Below are 18875 nucleotides of genomic sequence, written 5' to 3'. Positions count from 1 at the left end.
GAGTGGCATGGTCATGGCATTGTTTCAGGGGAAGAAACCTGACCCAAATTTCATGTTTGCCTAGGGACCAAGGTAATAATAATGTTCAAGGTTATTAAGAATGGAGGAATCCTTTTCCATAGGCTTTTTATTTTATTTTTATTATTTTTGAGACAGAATCATGCTCTGTTACCCAGGCTGTAGTGCCGTGGCTCCATCTCGGCTCCCTGCAGCCTCCACCTCCTGGGTTCAAGCAATTCTCCTGCCTCAGCCTCCTGAGTAGCTGAGACTACAGGCTCATGGCACCACACCTGGCTAAATTTGTATTTTTAGTAGAGACGGGATTTCACTATGTTGGCCAGGCTGGTCTCGAACTCCTGACCTCGTGATCCACCCCCTTCGGCCTCCCAAAGTGCTGGGATTACTGGTGTGCTCTGTATGCTTTTTCTTTCAGCCTTATTTTCTTTGCTCTGAAGTACCTTGCTTCCTATCATTTTAAGTCTTTTACTGTCCTTTAAGGTTTCCTTGGGAATTTTATTTCTAAGTTAATTATTTGGCATCAAGTTAAAGCTCATGTTCATTTTAAAAAGTAGAAAGAGATAAACAAATAACAGATATTGGGAGTACGTTGGTGTAGGATCATAGTTATTTACCTCTGAACCTATTTATCAGACAATTAAAACAAAGTTTTTTTATCATAAACCTGTTGTTTCCTGAAACTAGTCAGAAAATCTTAACATCTCCTTTATATATGGTATAACATTGCTCTCAGTTTCCTAATAAATTATTAATATAATTTTCGGTTTAGTAGAGACATTATTCTCTTCTAAAACCTTTTTATAATTACGAGGAAACCAAGATAGAAGCTTCAATTACTGAACTATGAAACCGTTCTTTTTTTTTTTTTTTTTGAGACAGTCTTGCTCTGTTGCCCAGGCTAGAGTGCAGTGCCAGGATCTTGGCTCACTGCAACCTCTGCCTCCTTGGTTCAAGCAATTCTGCTGCCTCAGCCTCCTGAGTAGCTGGGATTACGGGCGCCTGCCACCATCACTATACCTGGCTAATTTTTGTATTTTTTGTAGAGACGGGATTTCACCATGTTGGCCAGGCTGGTCTCCATCTGCTGACCTCAGGTGATCTGCCCACCTTGGCCTCCCAAATTGCTGGGATTACAGGCATGAGATACCGCACCTGGCCCTGTGAAACTGTTATAAGACTTAAAAGTTGTGCTGTATTGCTTATTCATTTTTTTCGGTTTAATTTACATGTCTATAATGTATGTAACTCAGAATTAGCTTCCTTTTTTTTTGAATTAGCTTTTCAAAAAATAAATTTAGTAGTAAACTAGATAGAAATAAATCATCACTGTGGTTTATTTTTGAGTGCAAAGGAGACAGTGTCATTATTATAAGACAATAATAAGATTATATATACGTTCCCTGTGAGAATCAGTTAGTCCTGAAATCATTCCTTTTCCTGTGTGAGAGTAGCCTTTTAACAGCTATTTTGTGTTGAGTTCTGTCCCTTCGAAAGTTTATCCCTATGAGGATGACAGTGTGAGGGAAACAGTAGATTGCTTGTTACTTCTATAAGTATCTCTAAAATTAAGCACTAGAGATTAAACTCATTAGATTTGTATTAAGTATTTTATATATATATATAGTAATGGTGTTTTCTAATCAATATCTAATATTTTGCCCCCATAGCGCTGGCTGACAGAGCAGAGAGCTCAATGTCCTCATTGCCGGTAAGTGTTTCGCTATCATTATTTGTGAATTTCGAAAATAGTAAGGTCAGAATGTGCCTTGGGATTCATAAAGGCAGTTTTCCTGCAGTCTGCCCATTTCTCCTCTTCGTGAAGATAGTTGAGTAGAAATAAGCAATCTGACTAGGAAAAGAAATGCAGGGACTAATTCATGTGACTTAAAATTATGTTTACTATGTTGTACTCTGCCTCTCAGAAAATCATTGTATAACTTCTTAATTTACCTTTTATAATTAAGTAACAAATTTTTAATGTTTCTGGTTAAAAAATCCAGATAGTTAGGCCATAACTTATCTTTTATAATTAAGCAAAAAATTTTAATGTTTTCTGGTTAAAACCAGATAGTTTGGCCGGGCACAGTGGCTCACACCTGTAATCCCAGCACTTTGGGAGGCCAAGGTGGCTGGATCACCTGAGGTCGGGAATTCGAGACCAGCCTGGCCAACATAGTGAAACCTTGTCTTTACTAAAAATACAAAAATTAGCCGGGCGGGCGTGGTGGCGCACGACTGTAGTCCCAGCTACTCAGGCGGCTGAAGCATGAGAATCGCTTGAACCTAGGAGGTGGAGGTTGGAGTGAGCTGAGATCGTACTGCTGCACTTGAGCCAAGGTCACGCCACTGTGCTCCAGCCTGGGCCACAGAGCGAGAGTCTGTCTCAAAAAAATAAAAACAAAAAACAAAAAAACAAAAAAATCCAGATGGTAGAGATAAATATAAAATAAAAAGGCTTCTGATTCTGATACTCCCTACCCTGTCTTCTCACTTGATAACACTTTCAGAAGAAATTGTTGGGTTTGGTATCTATTCTTCTAGACTGTTTTTTGTGCATGTATTTTGTAATGCCCTAATCCAGTATGATTGTGCCTATATTTTTATATATATATATATATATGCGTATGATTCCCATATGCTTTTTCTTAAAATGTACCAATGATATAATACTGTTTTGCAGTTTGCTTTTTCATGTAAAATATGGTAGATATCTTTTCTTGATTGTATGTATACATAAGTCATTTTTTTAAAAAGTGACTGATAATCAATTTTACGACTATACCTTGATTTATTTATGCCCATATTGAGAGACATTTAGGTTATCTCTACTTATGGTTTCAAAAAATAATGCTGGAGTGCCATCTGTTACCCATTTTTCTTTTTATATTCACTTTTCTTTTTATTTTTTTGAGACAGAGTCTAGCTCTGTCATCCAGGCCAGAGTACAGTGGCGTGATCTCAGCTCACTGCAACCTCGACCATCTGGGCTCAGGTGCTCCTCCTACCTCAACCTCCCTCCTAACTGGGAACACTGGTGTGTGCTACCATGCTGGCTAATTTTGTTTATTTTTTGTAGAGATGAGATGTCACTGTGTTGGCCAAACTGGTCTCGACTTCCTGGGCTCAAGGGATCCTACCACCTTGACCTTCCGAAGTGCTAGGATTGCAGGCGCGAACCACTGTGCCCCGTCCCACCTTTCTTACATTATCTTATAAGACCAGCATTATCAAGTAGAACTTTTTATAATGATGAAAGTATTCTGTGTCTACACTGTCCAGTATGGTAGCCACTCGTTGCGTGTGGCTGTCAATCACTTGAAATGTATCTAGTGTGGCTATATGATGAAATTTTACTTATTTATTTATTTTTGAGATGGAGTCTCACTCTTTCGCCAGGCTGGGGTGCAGTGGCGCAATCTTGGCTCACTGCAACCTCTGACTACCTGGTTCAAGTGATTCTCCTGCCTCATCCTCCCGAGTAGCTGGGATTACAGGCACGTGCCACCACGCCCAGCTAATTTTTGTATTTTTAGTAGAGACGGCATTTCACCATGTTGGCCAGGATGGTCTTGATCTCCTGACTTGTGATCCGCCCGCCGTGGCCTCCCAAAATGCTGGGATTACAGGTGTGAGCCACTGCACCTGGCCAAAATTTTATTTTTATTTAATTTTAACTTAAAAGAGTCACATGTGGCTAGTGGCTATTGTTTTGGACAGTACAGCTGTGGATTTTGTGTTTTGTTTTGTTTGGTTTTTGAGACAGGGTCTCACTCTGTTCCCTAGGCTAGAGTGCAGAGGCATGATCTTGGCTCACTGCAGCCTCAATCTTCCTGGCTCATGTGGTCCTCCTACCTCAGCTTCATGGGTAGCTGGGACTATAGGCACATGCCACCGCACTTGGCTAATTTTTTATAGAGACAGGGTTTCATCATGTTGCCCAGGCTGGTCTCGAACACCTGGGCTCAAGCAATCTACCTGCCTCGGCCTCCCAAAGTGCTGGGATTACAGGCATGAGCCACCACGCCAACAGTACAGCTTTAGACTCAGAAGTTGAGAATTCAGTCCATATTCTGAATCATATGTTTTTGTTTAGCTTTTTGTTTCTTTTCGTAAATGACTTGTTAATGTGGTGAAAATCAGTCGCAGATAATATTTTTCATTGTGTCTTTATTTTTTTTATTTTTTATTTTTTTAGTTTTAATAGTGTTATGGGGCCAGGTAGTGGCTCATACCTGTAATCCCAGTACTTTGGGAGGATCACTGGAGGCCAGGAGTTCAAGACCAGCCTGGGAAATATAGTGAGATTCCCGTCTCTACAAAAAATTTTAAAATTAGCTGGGTTTGATGGTGTGCTGCTGTAGTCCCAGCTACTCAGGAGGCTGAGGCAGGAGGATTGCTTGAGCCTAGGAGGTCAAGGCTACAGTGAACCATGATCATGCATGCCGCTGCATTCCACCCTGGGTCATAGAGTGAGACTCATCTCTTAAAAAAAAAAAAATAGTGTTATGGTATGAGTATTATTGTGCTCTCTATTTTGAGAAATGTATTAATTTTATAAAGTAATCTCAAATTCCTGAATTAGTGTATGTGTATGGATTTTCTCCCCAGTGCTCCACTCCAGCTACGAGAACTAGTAAATTGTCGTTGGGCAGAAGAAATAACACAACAGCTTGATACTCTTCAACTCTGCAGTCTCACCAAACATGAAGAAAATGAAAAGGATAAGTATGTTCTTAATTTCTTTTTTCAATGTTGAATGGATTTTGCCTTTGTGTTGTTTAATGACACTATATTGGTAGTTGCCTTTTAGTTATTTATGAATAAGTGGTGTTATATTTCTTGTTTTTAATTCTTTCAGTCATGTGCTGTTGCTGTTAAGTAACATATTCTTATTGTGTTTATTTAACAACAGTTATTTCATGCCATGTATACACAGACACCGCTCGCCCTCCCCTCCCCCAACACAGAAAGTACTTTGCTAGATGATAGGCATACAAAGGTAAATGAGACATGACTTCTGTTAACTGTTTAATGGGGACACAATGATAATACAGTGTTAAGTCATTTGAGGGACAAGAATGAATAAATGGTCTTATGTTCCATAATTGAAGAATTTTGAACATATCTGGAGAGTTGTTATGGGGAGCAGATAAAGGAAAGAGTGATGTGGCAGTGATTTGTTTTTATAGATGAAGAAGCTACAACATGGTTAATTGGTGAACACTTAGGTGTTTTTCCTCTGAAGTGGTGGGTATTACTATTTGGAAAGATCTTTTACTTCTTGTTGGGCCTCTTCTATTAGAGCCTCTCAAAAGGAATAGACTGCTACGGTTTGCTAACCTGCTAGTCTTTCTTATTTGCTGTTTGATGCCTGCTGGCCTCCCCTTGCTGCAATTGAATACAGGCTGTTGATTGAGAGGAGTTTTGGCAAATTTTCAACATTGTAAAAGCTATATTATAAATTTGGTCTTTTGGAAGTCTTGCTAAATGAGCTTCCAAACAGTATCTGATATATTTCTTCTAACTTTTATTAATTTCCCATTTTATATTCTGATTACTTATGAATTAGAAATATAAAATATAAACCTATGTAAGTGTTTTCTCTAAGCTCAGTGTCCTTCATCAATGAAATGCTTTTTTAAAAATGCAAGAGTGGGCCAGGCGTGGTGGCTCACGCTTGTAATCCCAGCACTTTGGGAGCCTGAGGCGGTTGGATCACCGAAGGTCAGGAGTTCGAGACCAGCCTGGCCAACATGGTGAAACCCTGTCTGTATTGAAAGTACAAAAATTAGCTGGGCGTGGTGGCAGGTGCCTGTAATCCCAGCTACTTGGGAGGCTGAGGCAGCAAGAATTGCTTGAACCCAGATGGTGGAGGTTGTAGTGGGCCAAGATCGCGCCACTTCGTTCCAGCCTGGATGACAGAGCTAGACTCCATCTCCAAAAAAAAAAAAAAATGCAAGGGTATGTCTACTTTATAAACAAGAGAATACTTAAAACTTTTTTTTTTTTTTTTTTTTTGAGACGGAGTCTTGCTCTGTCCCCCAGGCTGGAGTGCAGTGGCGCGATCTCAGCTCACTTCAAGCTCCGCCTCCCGGACTCACGCCATTCTCCTGCCTCAGCATCCTGAGTAGCTGGGACTACAGGTGCCCGCCAACGCGCCTGGCTAATTTTTTGTATTTTTAGTAGAGACGGGGTTTCACCGTGTTAGCCAGGATGGTCTCGATCTCCTGACCTCATGATCCGCCCGCCTCGGCCTCCCAAAGTGCTGGGATTACAGGCTTGAGCCACCGCGCCCGGCCAAAACATTTTAATTATGGTAAAATATACATAAAATTTACCATCTTAATCATTGTTTAATGTACAGTTCAGTTATGTTAAGCATGTTCACATGTTCAGCCAATCTCCAGAACTTTTTAAACTTGCAAATCTGAAACTGTACCCGTTAAACAACTCCCCATTCCTTCTTCCCACCAGCCCCTGGCAGCCACAATTGTACTTTCTGTTTCTATCTGTTTGAGTACTCTAGATACTGCATATAAGTAAAACCATACAGTACCTCTCTTTTTGTAACTAGTTTATTTTACTTAGCATAATGTCCTCAAGGTTCATCCATGTGTCAGAATTTCCTACCTTTTTAAGGCTTAATAATATTATATTGTATGTATATGTCACATTTTTTTTTGTCCATTCATCTCTCAGTAAAAATTGGTGTTGCTTCCACCTTTGGGCTGTAGTGAATAATGCTGCTATGACTATGGATGTTCATGTCTTTGAGACTCTGCTTTCAGTTCTTTTGGTTATGTAATCAGAAGTAGAATTGCTAGATCATGTGGTGATTCTATTTTTAATTTAAGTTTTTGAGGAATCTCCATACTGTTTTCCATAGTGACTGTACCATTTTACAGTCCCACCAACAGTGCACAAGGGTTCCAGTTTTTCCACATCCTGGCCAACACTTGCTCTTTTTTGTTTTTTTGATAGCAACCATCCTAATATGGTATGACGATTCACATTTCTCTAATGATTAGTAGTAATGAGCATCTTTTCATATGCTTACTGGAGATCTTTTGCTCATTTTTAAATTAGAGTTTTTAAAATTTATTTGTTGAGTTATAGGTGTTATTTATATATTCTGGATGTTAAACCTTCATTCTTTTTTTTTTTTTTTTTGAGGCAGAGTCTTGCTCTGTTGCACAGGCTGGAGTGCAGTGGTGTAATTATCAGCTCACTGCAACCTCTGCCTCCCGGGTTCAAGCAATTCTCATGCCTCAGCCTTCTGAGTAGCTGGGATTACAGGAGTGCACCACCACGCCCAACTAATTTTTTGTATTTCTAGTAGAGAAGGAGTTTCACTATATTGGCCAGGCCAGTCTCAAACTCCTGGCCTCAAATGATCCACCTGCCTTGGCCTCCTAAAGTGCTGGGATTATAGGCATGAACCACCACTGCACCCGGCCTGTAGTTTATTTGTATATATGGTGTAAAGTAAGGGTCTGTATTAGTCTACTAGGTCTTCCATAACAATACTGCTAACTGAGTAGCTTAAACAATAGAAATTTATTTTCTCACAGTTCTGATAGGTGTTAAGTCCAAGATTAAATGCTGGCAGTGTTGGTTTCTGGTGAGGCCTCCCTTTCTCCTTGATTTATAGATGGCCACCACCTAGCTCTGTCCTCACATGATCTTTGCTATGTGCACGTGCACGCCTGGTGTCTCCTCCTCTTATAAAGGACACCAGTCCTGTTGGATTTGGGTCCTGCCCTTGTGATCCTTACTTAAGCTTAATTACCTCCTTAAAGGCTCTGTCTGCAAATACATTCACACTGGGGGTTAAGGCTTTAACCTATGAATTTGAGGGGGGACATAGTCAATCCATAACAGAATCTAACTTTATTGTTTTTCATGTGAATATCCAGTTTAAAAGAACGTTTAAAATTGAGTTGTTCATTTTCCATGAGGGTCTAGTTTTAAATTGTGCAGTTAATCATGTGTCTTAATTATTGTTATCATTCACCACATGTAGGAAAAGTACTTGTGCATGCTCATGTAGGTATAGATGCATAATCAATATGATTATTAAGCACATGCCCAAAATGTAGTAGTACAATAGAATATATCATCTATAGTGCTGCTTGGAAATGATGCAATATATGTTACGTTTTTAAGAAGCAAATCTGTATTTTGCATGTGATTATAAAGTCCAGATCAATGAAAACAGTACTTTACAGAAAATTGTCCTCATAAACTTCTTTAGCTTACTTTACAGAAGCCATGGAGTACATTTTATACTGTGTTTCTTGAGATATAATCATTTAAAATTGACCTGTTTGCCCAAGCTTAAGAATTTGTGGAGGTGATTATGTTCCAATTTTATTTAATTTATAACTTTATTTTCTTTTCATAATGTATAGATGTGAAAATCACCATGAAAAACTTAGTGTATTTTGCTGGACTTGTAAGAAGTGTATCTGCCATCAGTGTGCACTTTGGGAAGGAATGGTGAGCAGAACAAATTCAGTATTTTTTTTTGTTAGAGGCTAGAAGGCACTGAAATACTTATTCAGATAGAAAATAGTGTCATTATGCTCTCGTAGAATGAAAATTAAAATGCATCTGCTTTCTAGACGCTTTATTAAAGGTATTGTACTTTTATTCCAGAAGAATCTTGTTTGTGCGGTTTGATGTAGGACATGGACCCCTTACGTAAATATTTTAATCTCTAACACCTATAAAACATATCCTCTATTCATTTGCAGATCTTTTGTTGTAGGATCTAGGCCACTTTTTTCATTAAAGGTCAGTTGATCAGATGTACTGGCCAACATTTCCAATTTTAGTTCCTTTAAAATGGAGCAAGAACTTAGACACTTGTGAAACAACATGAGTGCGCCTATCTAGATCTTATAATTATTTTTTATTTTTTAGATTTTTTCCAATTGAATTCAAGAGCAGTTTTTAAAGACAGTCTACCATTATTGAGCCTGAAGCGTTGAAGTTAGTTTTCTTAGAAGCAGCTTTTTTATTTTAAAGTCATGTTCTGTTGTTTACTGAATACTTTTTTTTTTTTTTTGAGAATTTTGCTCTTGTTGCCCACGCTGGAGTGCAATGGTGAGATCTTGGCTCACCGCAACCTCCGCCTCCCGGGTTCAAGTGATTCTCCTCCCTCAGCCTCTCTAGTACTAGCTGGGATTACAGGGCTGCGCCACCACCACGCCTGGCTAGTTTTGTATTTTTAGTAGAGACAGGGTTTCTCCACGTTGGTCAGGCTGGTCTTGAACTCCTGACCTCAGGTGATCCACCTGACTTGGCCTCCCAAAGTGCTGGGATTACAAGCGTGAGCCACCACTCCCAGCCTCTGAATACTTAATTAAATGATCTCCTTACAATAATAAGTACAATTGGCATAAATAGGTTGAGAATAAACACAATAGATTCTTAGGAAAAATAAGTGATGGGGGAAATGGAAGTGGGTAGGTATCTAGAGTTGCCATGAGAATTGATCATTCTGTGGACATCAGTCAGTATGTTTTACTGAGAGAGTGGCAGGCCAGATTGGTTGAGTAGAGCTCAATTCAGAGAGCTTTCTGTTAGAATTTGAATATTGTGCTGACTAGAAAAAATTAAGTTCTCACATTTAATACTTTAAATACATAGATTTTATAAGAGATAGTAGAAATGTTTTTTTCTATACTTAAAGTGAACATGTAAAAATCTACATCCTTTTTGGAGACAGTAATGGGATACTTTGGCTAAATAAGACAATTCTAGTAAGAACTTCTAGGAGGTTCCTTATGTTAAAAATATAATAATTCTAGTTACCAATCAAAATTATTTTTAGGTAGTTAGCTATAAAAATCATTTTTTGAGCTGAATGCAACTGGCTTTGTGAGGCTAACTTGTATCAGTCTTCTATCTCTGTAGTAACTCTGTGGGATGGAAAATGGGTTCATTGCTTTTGTTAATTTTGTATCCTGGGCCTTTTCTTCAAGTGTCTTTCTAATTCATTCAGCTGTGGTAAAGACTAGGGATTTGGTGATGAACATATCAAACAATTAATTATATACTTAATTGGCTTGATAAATTATAGGAATAAATACAGAGAGCTGATGAGGATGCATAATTATAGCAGCTGATCCTGTAAATCTGAGCTAAGTGCCAAGGATGAGTAGGATTAAGACAAACCAAGATGGGAGAGGGAAGATGGAGAATTATTATTATTATTTGTTTTGTTTTGTGTTTTTGAGACAGTGTCTCACTCTGTCACCCAGGCTGGAGTGCAGTGGGGTGATCTCAGCTCACTCCAACCTCCGCCTGCCAGGTTCAAGTGGCTCTCCAGCCTCAGCCTCCTGAGTAGCTGGGATTACAGGCACATGCCACCACGCCCAGCTAATTTTTGTATTTTTTAGTAGAGATGGGGTTTCACCATGTTGGCCAGGCTGGTCTCGAACTCCTGACCTCAGGTGATCCACCCACCTCAGCCTCCCAAAATGCTGGGATTACAGGTGTGAGCCACCGTGCCCAGCATTATTATTATTATTATTTTTTTTTTGGTTTTTATTTAAAAAAAATTTTTTTTTGGGACAGAGTCTCTCTCTGTCACCCAGGCTGGAGTACAGTGGCCTGATCACAGCTCACTGTAAGCTCTGCCTCCCAGGTTTAAGCAATTCTCATGTCTCAGCCTCTTGAGTAGCTGGGATTACAAGTGTGTGCTACCATGCGTGGCTACTTTTTGTATTTTAGTAGAGATGTGTTTTTGCCATGTTGGCCAGGCCAGTTATGAATTCCTCAGTTCAAGCAATCTGCCGTCCTCAGCTTCCCAAAGTACCGGGATTACAGGCATGAACCACCACACCTGGCTGAGAATTATTTTTTAATAAGAGGGAGTAATTTTTGTAAAGTCCTGGTGGAAAGAAGTTTGAGGACATGGAAGAAGACTAGTGTTGCCTTAGAGAAGAGTGACTGGCTGATAAGGTTGTGGCAGATGATTTGGGCTGTGGTTAAAGATTTTGGTTCTTTTTAATAAGTTAATTTCTAGTTAAATGAATATTTTGCTAAAGCCTTTTATTTACAGTCTTGAAAGAGTTCCTACATGGGCCAAGTGATTTTAAGCAGGCACTGGCCTGCTTCAACAAAATTAAATTAGCTAATAAGATAAAGTTCATTTGAAATATTTACCAGTTTATTAGTGTCCATAGAGTGTTACAAAGGAATGTAAATGCAGATAAGATATGTGAAAGTGTTCTAAAGCTACTCTAATTTAAATAGCATGGCGGACATACCTTTAAACCTTTGGCAGAAATTTATGAGCAACATGTCACTAAAGTGAATGAAGAGGTAGCCAAACTTCGTCGGCGTCTCATGGAACTGATCAGCTTAGTTCAAGAAGTGGTAAGACTACTACTAAAATATAATTATTCTGCTTTTAATCTGTAATATATAATAATATATTTATATAATATAAGTTAATCAGATGTTGAAATCAAGATTTTCAAGATTTGCAAATTTGATAGGCTGTACCTGTAGTCAAATCCCATAAATTTCAGAGTATCTGAGAAATTTGCATACAAAGCCCCTGGCTTGTAAGGAAGCAGTTGGAGTCAGAGAATTACCTCTTATGCAGAATTAGAAAATCAGTGAATTTAAAAAGTCTGTTTGTTACAGAGTCAATAATTAACTTATTTTTTCTTTTTTTTTGAGATGGAGTTTCACTCTTGTCGCCCAGGCTGGAGTGTAATGGCGCGATCTCAGCTCACTGCAACCTCCACCTCCTGGGCTCAAGCGATTCTTTTGCCTCACCCTCCCGAGTAGCTGGGTGCCCGCCACCACGCCCGGCTAATTTTTGTATTTTTAGTAGAGACAGGGTTTCACCATATTGGCCAGGCTGGTTTCAAACTCTTGACCTCGTGATCCACCTGCCTTGGCCTCCCAAAGTGCTAAGATTACAGGCGTAAGCCACTGTGCCTGGCCCCAGTAATTTACTTCTAAATAGAATCAGTATTGACTTGTACAGTCATTCATTAAGTTATACACTCTTTGGATCCCCAGCTTTTGGGTGAGTTTCTTTTACTAAGGAATGAACTATTTGTTATGTCCTGATTTAGAACTCCACAGAGTTGAAAGTGCAATATTTAACATTACTCTTTAGATATTATATAGGTCAAACAGCTTTAGTGAGCTATTTATAATGTTATTTCTGTGAAAAAATGTGATAAGCCCCCAAGAATGAAATACTAAGCATGTTTTTAGAATACATTTTGTTTCAAGTTGTCAGAATGACAGTCATAAATGAGGTTTATGGACCGTTTCCTAACTTAAAATGAAGTTTGTGGACCATATCCTAAATTAAAAACAGATGCCTTCTTTCTTTTACCCCTTTAGGGATCAAGAACCAAGTGATCATTTATAACATTCTTTATGCAGAAAATTTGTGTTTTTGATTGCATGTCCGCCATTTTGAAATATAAGCGACTTGGGTCATTTCCATTTGGCCTTCCTCTAACTACCTTTTTCCTATTATCTATTCTTGGCAATATTATAATGTGGTGCTTCTGTTTTTAAAATTTACCCAATTAAAATTATTCTTACTTGTTTATCTTCTAGGAAAGGAACGTAGAAGCTGTAAGAAATGCAAAAGATGAGCGTGTTCGGGAAATTAGGAATGCAGTGGAGATGATGATTGCACGGTTAGACACACAGCTGAAGAATAAGCTTATAACACTGATGGGTAAGTGTTTTTGTATGGTGCTGGGGTACCTGGTGCTTTCAGCTTGTTTGAGATTCAGTCTTTGAAGAATAAGGGTGGTGATCCTAGGTAGGAATCTTGAGATTTTAGGCAACTCCATGTTGTTACAATTTAGACAGATAAATGTTTGACTTGTATTTAGAAATGATAGGAGAGAAAAATTTTCATAGCCATTTCGATGAAAATCCAAGTTTTCATAGCCACTTGGATGAAAATCCTAATGGCCAGTGGGCATCATTGTTAGGTAGCTTTTTCTCCAAATCTAACAGAATTCCTTCTACTAATGTTCCATATCCTTTCCATCCATTTTCATTGGGGATGAAGAAACTGACATTTGTAAACATCAGCATCATCCCCTGCCAGCTTTTTCTTAGAGATTTAAAGTCTCAGCTTTTGATTTCTAGTAGGGTTCATTTTACATATGCTTAATTATATTTATTGCTGACCTTTTTGCTTTTCAAAGATTCCTTCATTCTTCTTTGATTGTGGAGCCTGGTATTAAATTTTAAGTAAGAATTTGATCCAATGCTATAGTTTGTTTTGTTTGATTTGTTTTGGTGATCTTAGTCCTTCCAGTGTTTTGCTGACTAAAAACCAGCTTTGCATTTTTTATCATAGTCCAAAGTGAAATAATATACTTTAAATAAGGTGTGAACAAACAATATTTTTTTTTTTTTGGCTATGTTCATTCTCCAAGATTTTTAGCCATGTCTTTGTGTCATCCAAAATAATGATTTTATCCATTTTATTTTTAACTTTTTAAAAATGAGATGCAAATATCTTTGAGTTTGTATATTTGTATATCATTTCATGAATTGCTTTTCTACTATAATCCTATACTATTTAGTATCTGATTTTTAGTTTTTTTCCCACAGACCAAGTAGCAAATAGTCTTAAACAATCATTCTTCTAGTAGTTAGATTGGAAAGCACAGTTCATCCACCCAGTGGAGCAATTAGACAAAACCTGTAGGTATTGATTATACCGGTCACAATGCCACTTAAAGATTTCATGTAAATGAAAATCGTAATTGTTCTTAGATCCTCAGTTGCAGTCATACATGTAGGTGATCTTAGTTTTTCAGAACTCTAGATTATATTTGAGATCCCTTTAAGTTCATTAAGCCATGTAGAGTACTGGATGTTGATATGTATTAGGACTTTAAAATTGAGGGGATCTTGACTGTTGATGTGACCTTCAGTCGTAGCCAAATAAACATTTGCATGTGGTCTTGTTTTTCTTGAGTGAATTTGTTCATTGCTTCATTTATTTAATTGAATCAACTAAAAGTCATATAATACCACAGTACAGATCTCTTAAGTTTATTAATTTTACTACCTGTATAACTGTGAAATAACTTCCCTATCCAATAACTGAACTTGCCCTGCTTTTGTGGCTTTCAAATTATTTTTCATTATGAAAAATTATAATTTGTGATTTCCAAGATAGCTTTTATGATTAAATAGGATTCTTTCTAAGGATAAGAGGTGGGGAAAAGGATATTTTCAGGGTTAGTATATCTTTAGAATAGTCTCATAAGCCTCAGATTTTTAATTCATACCATAATATCTGCCACTAATTTATTATTATTATTATTTTTTGAGACAGAGTCTCGCTCTATCATCCAGGCTGGAGTGCAGTGGCACTATCTTGGCTCACTGCAACCTCCGCCTCCCAGGTTCAAGCAATTCTCCTGCCTCAGCCTCCTGAGTAGCTGGGACTACAGGCACGTGCCACCACCCCCAGCTAATTTTTTGTATTTTTAGTAGAGATGGGGTTTTGCCATGTTGGCCAGGCTAGTCTTGAGCTCCTGACCTCAGGTGATCCACCTGCCTCCGCCTCCCAAAGTGCTGGGATTACAGGCATGAGCCACCACACCTGGCCTCTGCCACTAATTTTTTTTTTTTTTTTGAGATGGAGTCTCGCTCTGTTGCCCAGGCTGGAGTGCAGTGGCACGATCTTGGCTCACTGCAACCTCCGCTTCCCAGGATCAAGCGATTCTTCTACCTCAGCCTCCCAAGTAGCTGGGACTACAGGCGCGTGCCACCACGCCCTGCTAATTTTTGTATTTTTAGTAGAGACAGGGTTTTACCATATTGGCCAGGCTGGTCTTAAACTCCTGACCTTGTGATCTGCCTGCCTTGGCCTCCCAAAGTGCTAGGATTACAGGCGTGAGCCACCACCCCCGGCCTCTGCCACTCATTTTTAAGTTTAATTATGTATTGTAATGTTGTCCATGGGCTGTTTTAGGATTGTGGGATGTGGTTATAGTAGAAATTACGTCTGATAATATTAGATTCTAGCTAATACTTTAACTCTTTTGCAACCTAAAAGTTCTAGGCTGAGGCAGGTGGATCTCTTAAGCCCAGGAGTTCAAGACCAGCCTGGGCAATGTGGCAAAACCCCATCTCTACCAAAAAAAAAAAAAAAAAAAAAGAAAAATTAGCCAGGTGTGATAGTGTGCTCTTGTAGTCCCAGCTACTCAGGAGGCTGAGGTGGGAGGATCGCTTGAGCCTGAGAGGTGGAGGTTGCAGTGAGCCGAGATCGCGCCACTGTTCTCCAGCCTGGGCGACAGAATGAGACCCTGTCTCAAAAAAATAAATAAAAATAAATAAAGGCCGGGCGCCTTGGCTCATGCCTGTAATCCCAGCACTTTGGGAGGCCAAGGCGGGTGGATCATCTGAGGTTGGGAGTTCGAGACCAGCCTGACCAACATGGAGAAACCCCATCTCTACTAAAAATACAAAATTAACCGGGCATGGTGGCACATGCCTGTAATCCCAGCTACTCAGGAGGCTGAGGCAGGAGAATCACTTGAACCCAAGAGGCGGAGGTTGTGGTGAGCTGAGTTCGTGCCATTGCATTCTAGCCTCGGCAACAAGAGTGAAACCCCATCTCAAAAAATAAATAAATAAAATAAATAAAAGTTCTACCTATTAAATGTTTTTCCTTATCAAATAACACTACAGATTGATAAAACTTTTGCTGTCCTCATGGATGTACTTCCAGGTTTTCAAATTTTGGGTTTACAAAGAAAATGGCCTGATTTGGTAAGCAAACCTATCTTCTTTTTGTTTCAAAACATACAAAGCACTTTCTTCCTTTTCTATAAGGATAATTTCTGTAATGATAATTTTTTTGTTTGTAATTTGAGACAGGGTCTCACTCTGTTGCCCAGGAAAGACTCCAGTGGTGCAATCAAGGCTCATTGCATGACTGCATGCAGCCTTGACCGCTTGGGCTCAAGCGATCCTCATGCCTCAGCCTCTGAAGTAACTGGGACTGCAGGCATGCACCACCACTCCTGGCTAATTTTTTATTTTTTTGTAGAGACTGGGTCTCACCATGTTGCCTAGGCTGGTCTCAAATACCTAGGCTCAAGTTATCCTCTTGCTCTGGCTTCCCAAAGTGCTGGGATTACAGGCATGAGCCATGGCCCCCAGCCAGTAATAATTTGTTTATCTTTTTCTGTCTCCAACTTTTTGAGACTATTCACTTCTGTGGGCATTTTTTTTTTTTAAACAGGTCCTTGTATATTCACAGGACAGACCTTTTGCTGACATTTAACCTAAAAATCTGGCCCACTTTGTATTCTCTTTTAAGCCACAGTTAAATTTGGTGAAAAATCATTTCAGAATAGCTGATTGAATGAAATTCATGTTATTGCTTCTTCCCAAGGGAATATGAAAATCTAGAAAAGTAAATTTTTTGCTTAAAGTATATTGTCATTGCACATTTCATTACTTAGATGAATTTGATCTCAGTGATATCTTGTCTAAAACTAATTAGAATTGGTTCTGAAGTTCCATTTTCAAGGCTACTATAATATTCAATCTCTTAAAGTTGAATGAGAATTTTTAGGGTAGCTGTAATGAAGAATTTTTGCTTACTTGAAGTGTATTTCTTGTTATTAAATATGTTCATTGGAAGCTAATTTCATTCTTAAACCAATAATGAACCCAAGTGTTGATGATTCACTATTTTTCATCAGGTCAGAAGACATCTCTAACCCAAGAAACAGAGCTTTTGGAATCCTTACTTCAGGAGGTGGAGCACCAGGTGATGAAATATTAAATGTAATGAAATAGTCTTTATCCTTTTTTCTCTGTATACTATAGTTCTTTTTTTTTTTCTTTTTTGAGATGGAGTCTTGCTCTGTCGCCCAGGCTGGAGTGCAGTGGCGCCATCTCTGCTCACTGTAAGCTCCACCTCCTGGGTTCACGCCATTCTCCTGCCTCAGCCTCCTGAGTAGCTGGGACTACAGGTGCCTGCCACTACGCCCGGCTAATTTTTTTGTATTTTCAGTAGAGACGGGTTTTCACCATGTTAGCCAGGATGATCTCGATCTCCTGACTTGGTGATCTGCCCACCTCAGCCTCCCAAAGTGCTGGGATTACAGGCGTGAGCCACCACGCCCAGCCTTCTCTGTATACTATAAAAGTTTTTTTTTGACAGAGATTATCTGTATGAGATCAAAAGATCTGTTGATCTTTGTGTTATAATGGAGATTTTTATGAAATAGGAATCAGCTGATTCTTCTCAAGTTTTTTCTTCATGTTTGGGAATTGCATTAGAACTACATTCTGCTTTGTAAGAACAGAATTATTTCCATAGAAATCTGAATATATAAGAGGTTAAAATCTCCCCACACTGTGACTTAAGTGGTGGCTTTGAGATATTATTGCCAGTTACTTTACATGTAGTGATTATTATGCTAAAATTTAGCATTTTCATTTATTGAGGAAATATTAAGTCCTAAATAGATAGCAGGCATCGTTGTACATATTGGTGATACAGCAGTGAACAAAATGGTAAAATTCTGTCCTCATAGAGTTTATATTTTAGATTAAGGTGGGTGAATATGAAGCATATAGTAAATGAGTAAATATATAGTGTTGCATAAATATCTGATACATTCACTTGTCTGGAATTTGCTTTTTATAATTTCTCTCTATGCCTTATACACAGCTGTATCCTGAGATTTTTATCTTAATCATTCTGGGGATTCCCTTCACATTTTTCTTGTATTGAATCCCATGTTTCCTGATTCCTATGGTTTCCACTTTCTTGATTTACTTGTTTTGTTTTAATATCCCACTTCCCTCGGTAGCTTTCCAGGAAGGGTAATCAGAACACATTTTTCTTGACTGCATTGTCTGAAAATATTTTTATTTTATCTTTGTACTTGATTGACAATTTGGCTTGTAGGATTCAGCACGTAAATATTTACTAAATACTCTTACTTTTCTTCATTATCCCCATTCTTTTTTCCTTTTCTTTTTACATACATACATATATATCTGTGGGGCATTGGCCCCAGGACTTTCATGGATACCAAAATCCGCAGATACTCAAGTCCCTTATATAAAATGGCATAGTATTCTCATATAACCTATACACATCTCCCATATACAGACGTGTCAAATTATGACCTTTTGGTCAATGACAGACTGCATATGTGACAATGGTCCCATAAGATTAAAATGGAGCTGAAATATTTCTGTTGCCTAATAGTGATGTCTAATGACATCATAGCCATTGTAATGTAGTAGCACAAAGCATTAATCGTGTTTATGGTGATGCTGGTGTAAACAAACATACTGCACTGCTAGTTGTATAAAAATATAACACATTATGTATAGTATATAATACTTGATAAGTATAATAAACAACTATGCTACTGGTTTATGTATTTACTATACCATACCATTCATTATTCTAGAATATATTCTAGAGTTTACTCTTACTTTTTAAAAAAACGTTGACTATATTCCAGGGAGAAGGCATTGTTAGCATTGTAGATCCATACGTGCTAGTACCCGTGAAGACCTTTCAATGGGACAAGGTGTGGAGGTGGAAGGTGGTGATATTGATGATCCTGACCATGTGTAGGCCTAGGCCATTGTCTTAGTTTTTAACAAAACAGTATTGAGATTGGGTGTACAGCTGTAGTCCCAGCTACTCAGGAAGCTGAGGTGGGAGGATTGCCTCAGCCCAGGAATTCAAGCTGCAGTGCTATGATTGTACCCGTGAATAGCCACTGCACTTGCCTGGGAAGTATAGCAAGACCCATCTGTTTAAAAAAGTAAAGAAACAGGCCGGGCGTGGTGGCTCA

The 18875-nt window shown here is 38.6% G+C and overlaps 1 protein-coding gene across 6 annotated transcripts in view; it reads left to right on the top strand.

Moving 5' to 3' along the window:
- The window catches only part of TRIM37 (tripartite motif containing 37), a 113042-nt gene that overhangs the window by 13020 nt on the left and 81147 nt on the right, over positions 1 to 18875 (top strand). For all 6 annotated transcript variants that reach the window (XM_030827902.1, XM_030827904.1, XM_030827903.1 and 3 more), the window contains exons 3-8: positions 1686 to 1726; positions 4627 to 4743; positions 8430 to 8517; positions 11284 to 11406; positions 12619 to 12742; positions 16752 to 16819. In XM_030827902.1, the coding sequence (XP_030683762.1) occupies positions 1686 to 1726; positions 4627 to 4743; positions 8430 to 8517; positions 11284 to 11406; positions 12619 to 12742; positions 16752 to 16819 (561 nt within the window). The remainder of the gene's footprint in view (positions 1 to 1685; positions 1727 to 4626; positions 4744 to 8429; positions 8518 to 11283; positions 11407 to 12618; positions 12743 to 16751; positions 16820 to 18875) is intronic.

Source organism: Nomascus leucogenys, chromosome 14, assembly GCF_006542625.1.
Source record: "Nomascus leucogenys isolate Asia chromosome 14, Asia_NLE_v1, whole genome shotgun sequence".
Lineage (NCBI taxonomy): Eukaryota > Metazoa > Chordata > Mammalia > Primates > Hylobatidae > Nomascus > Nomascus leucogenys.
This window is presented reverse-complemented; position numbering and strand designations above follow the sequence as displayed.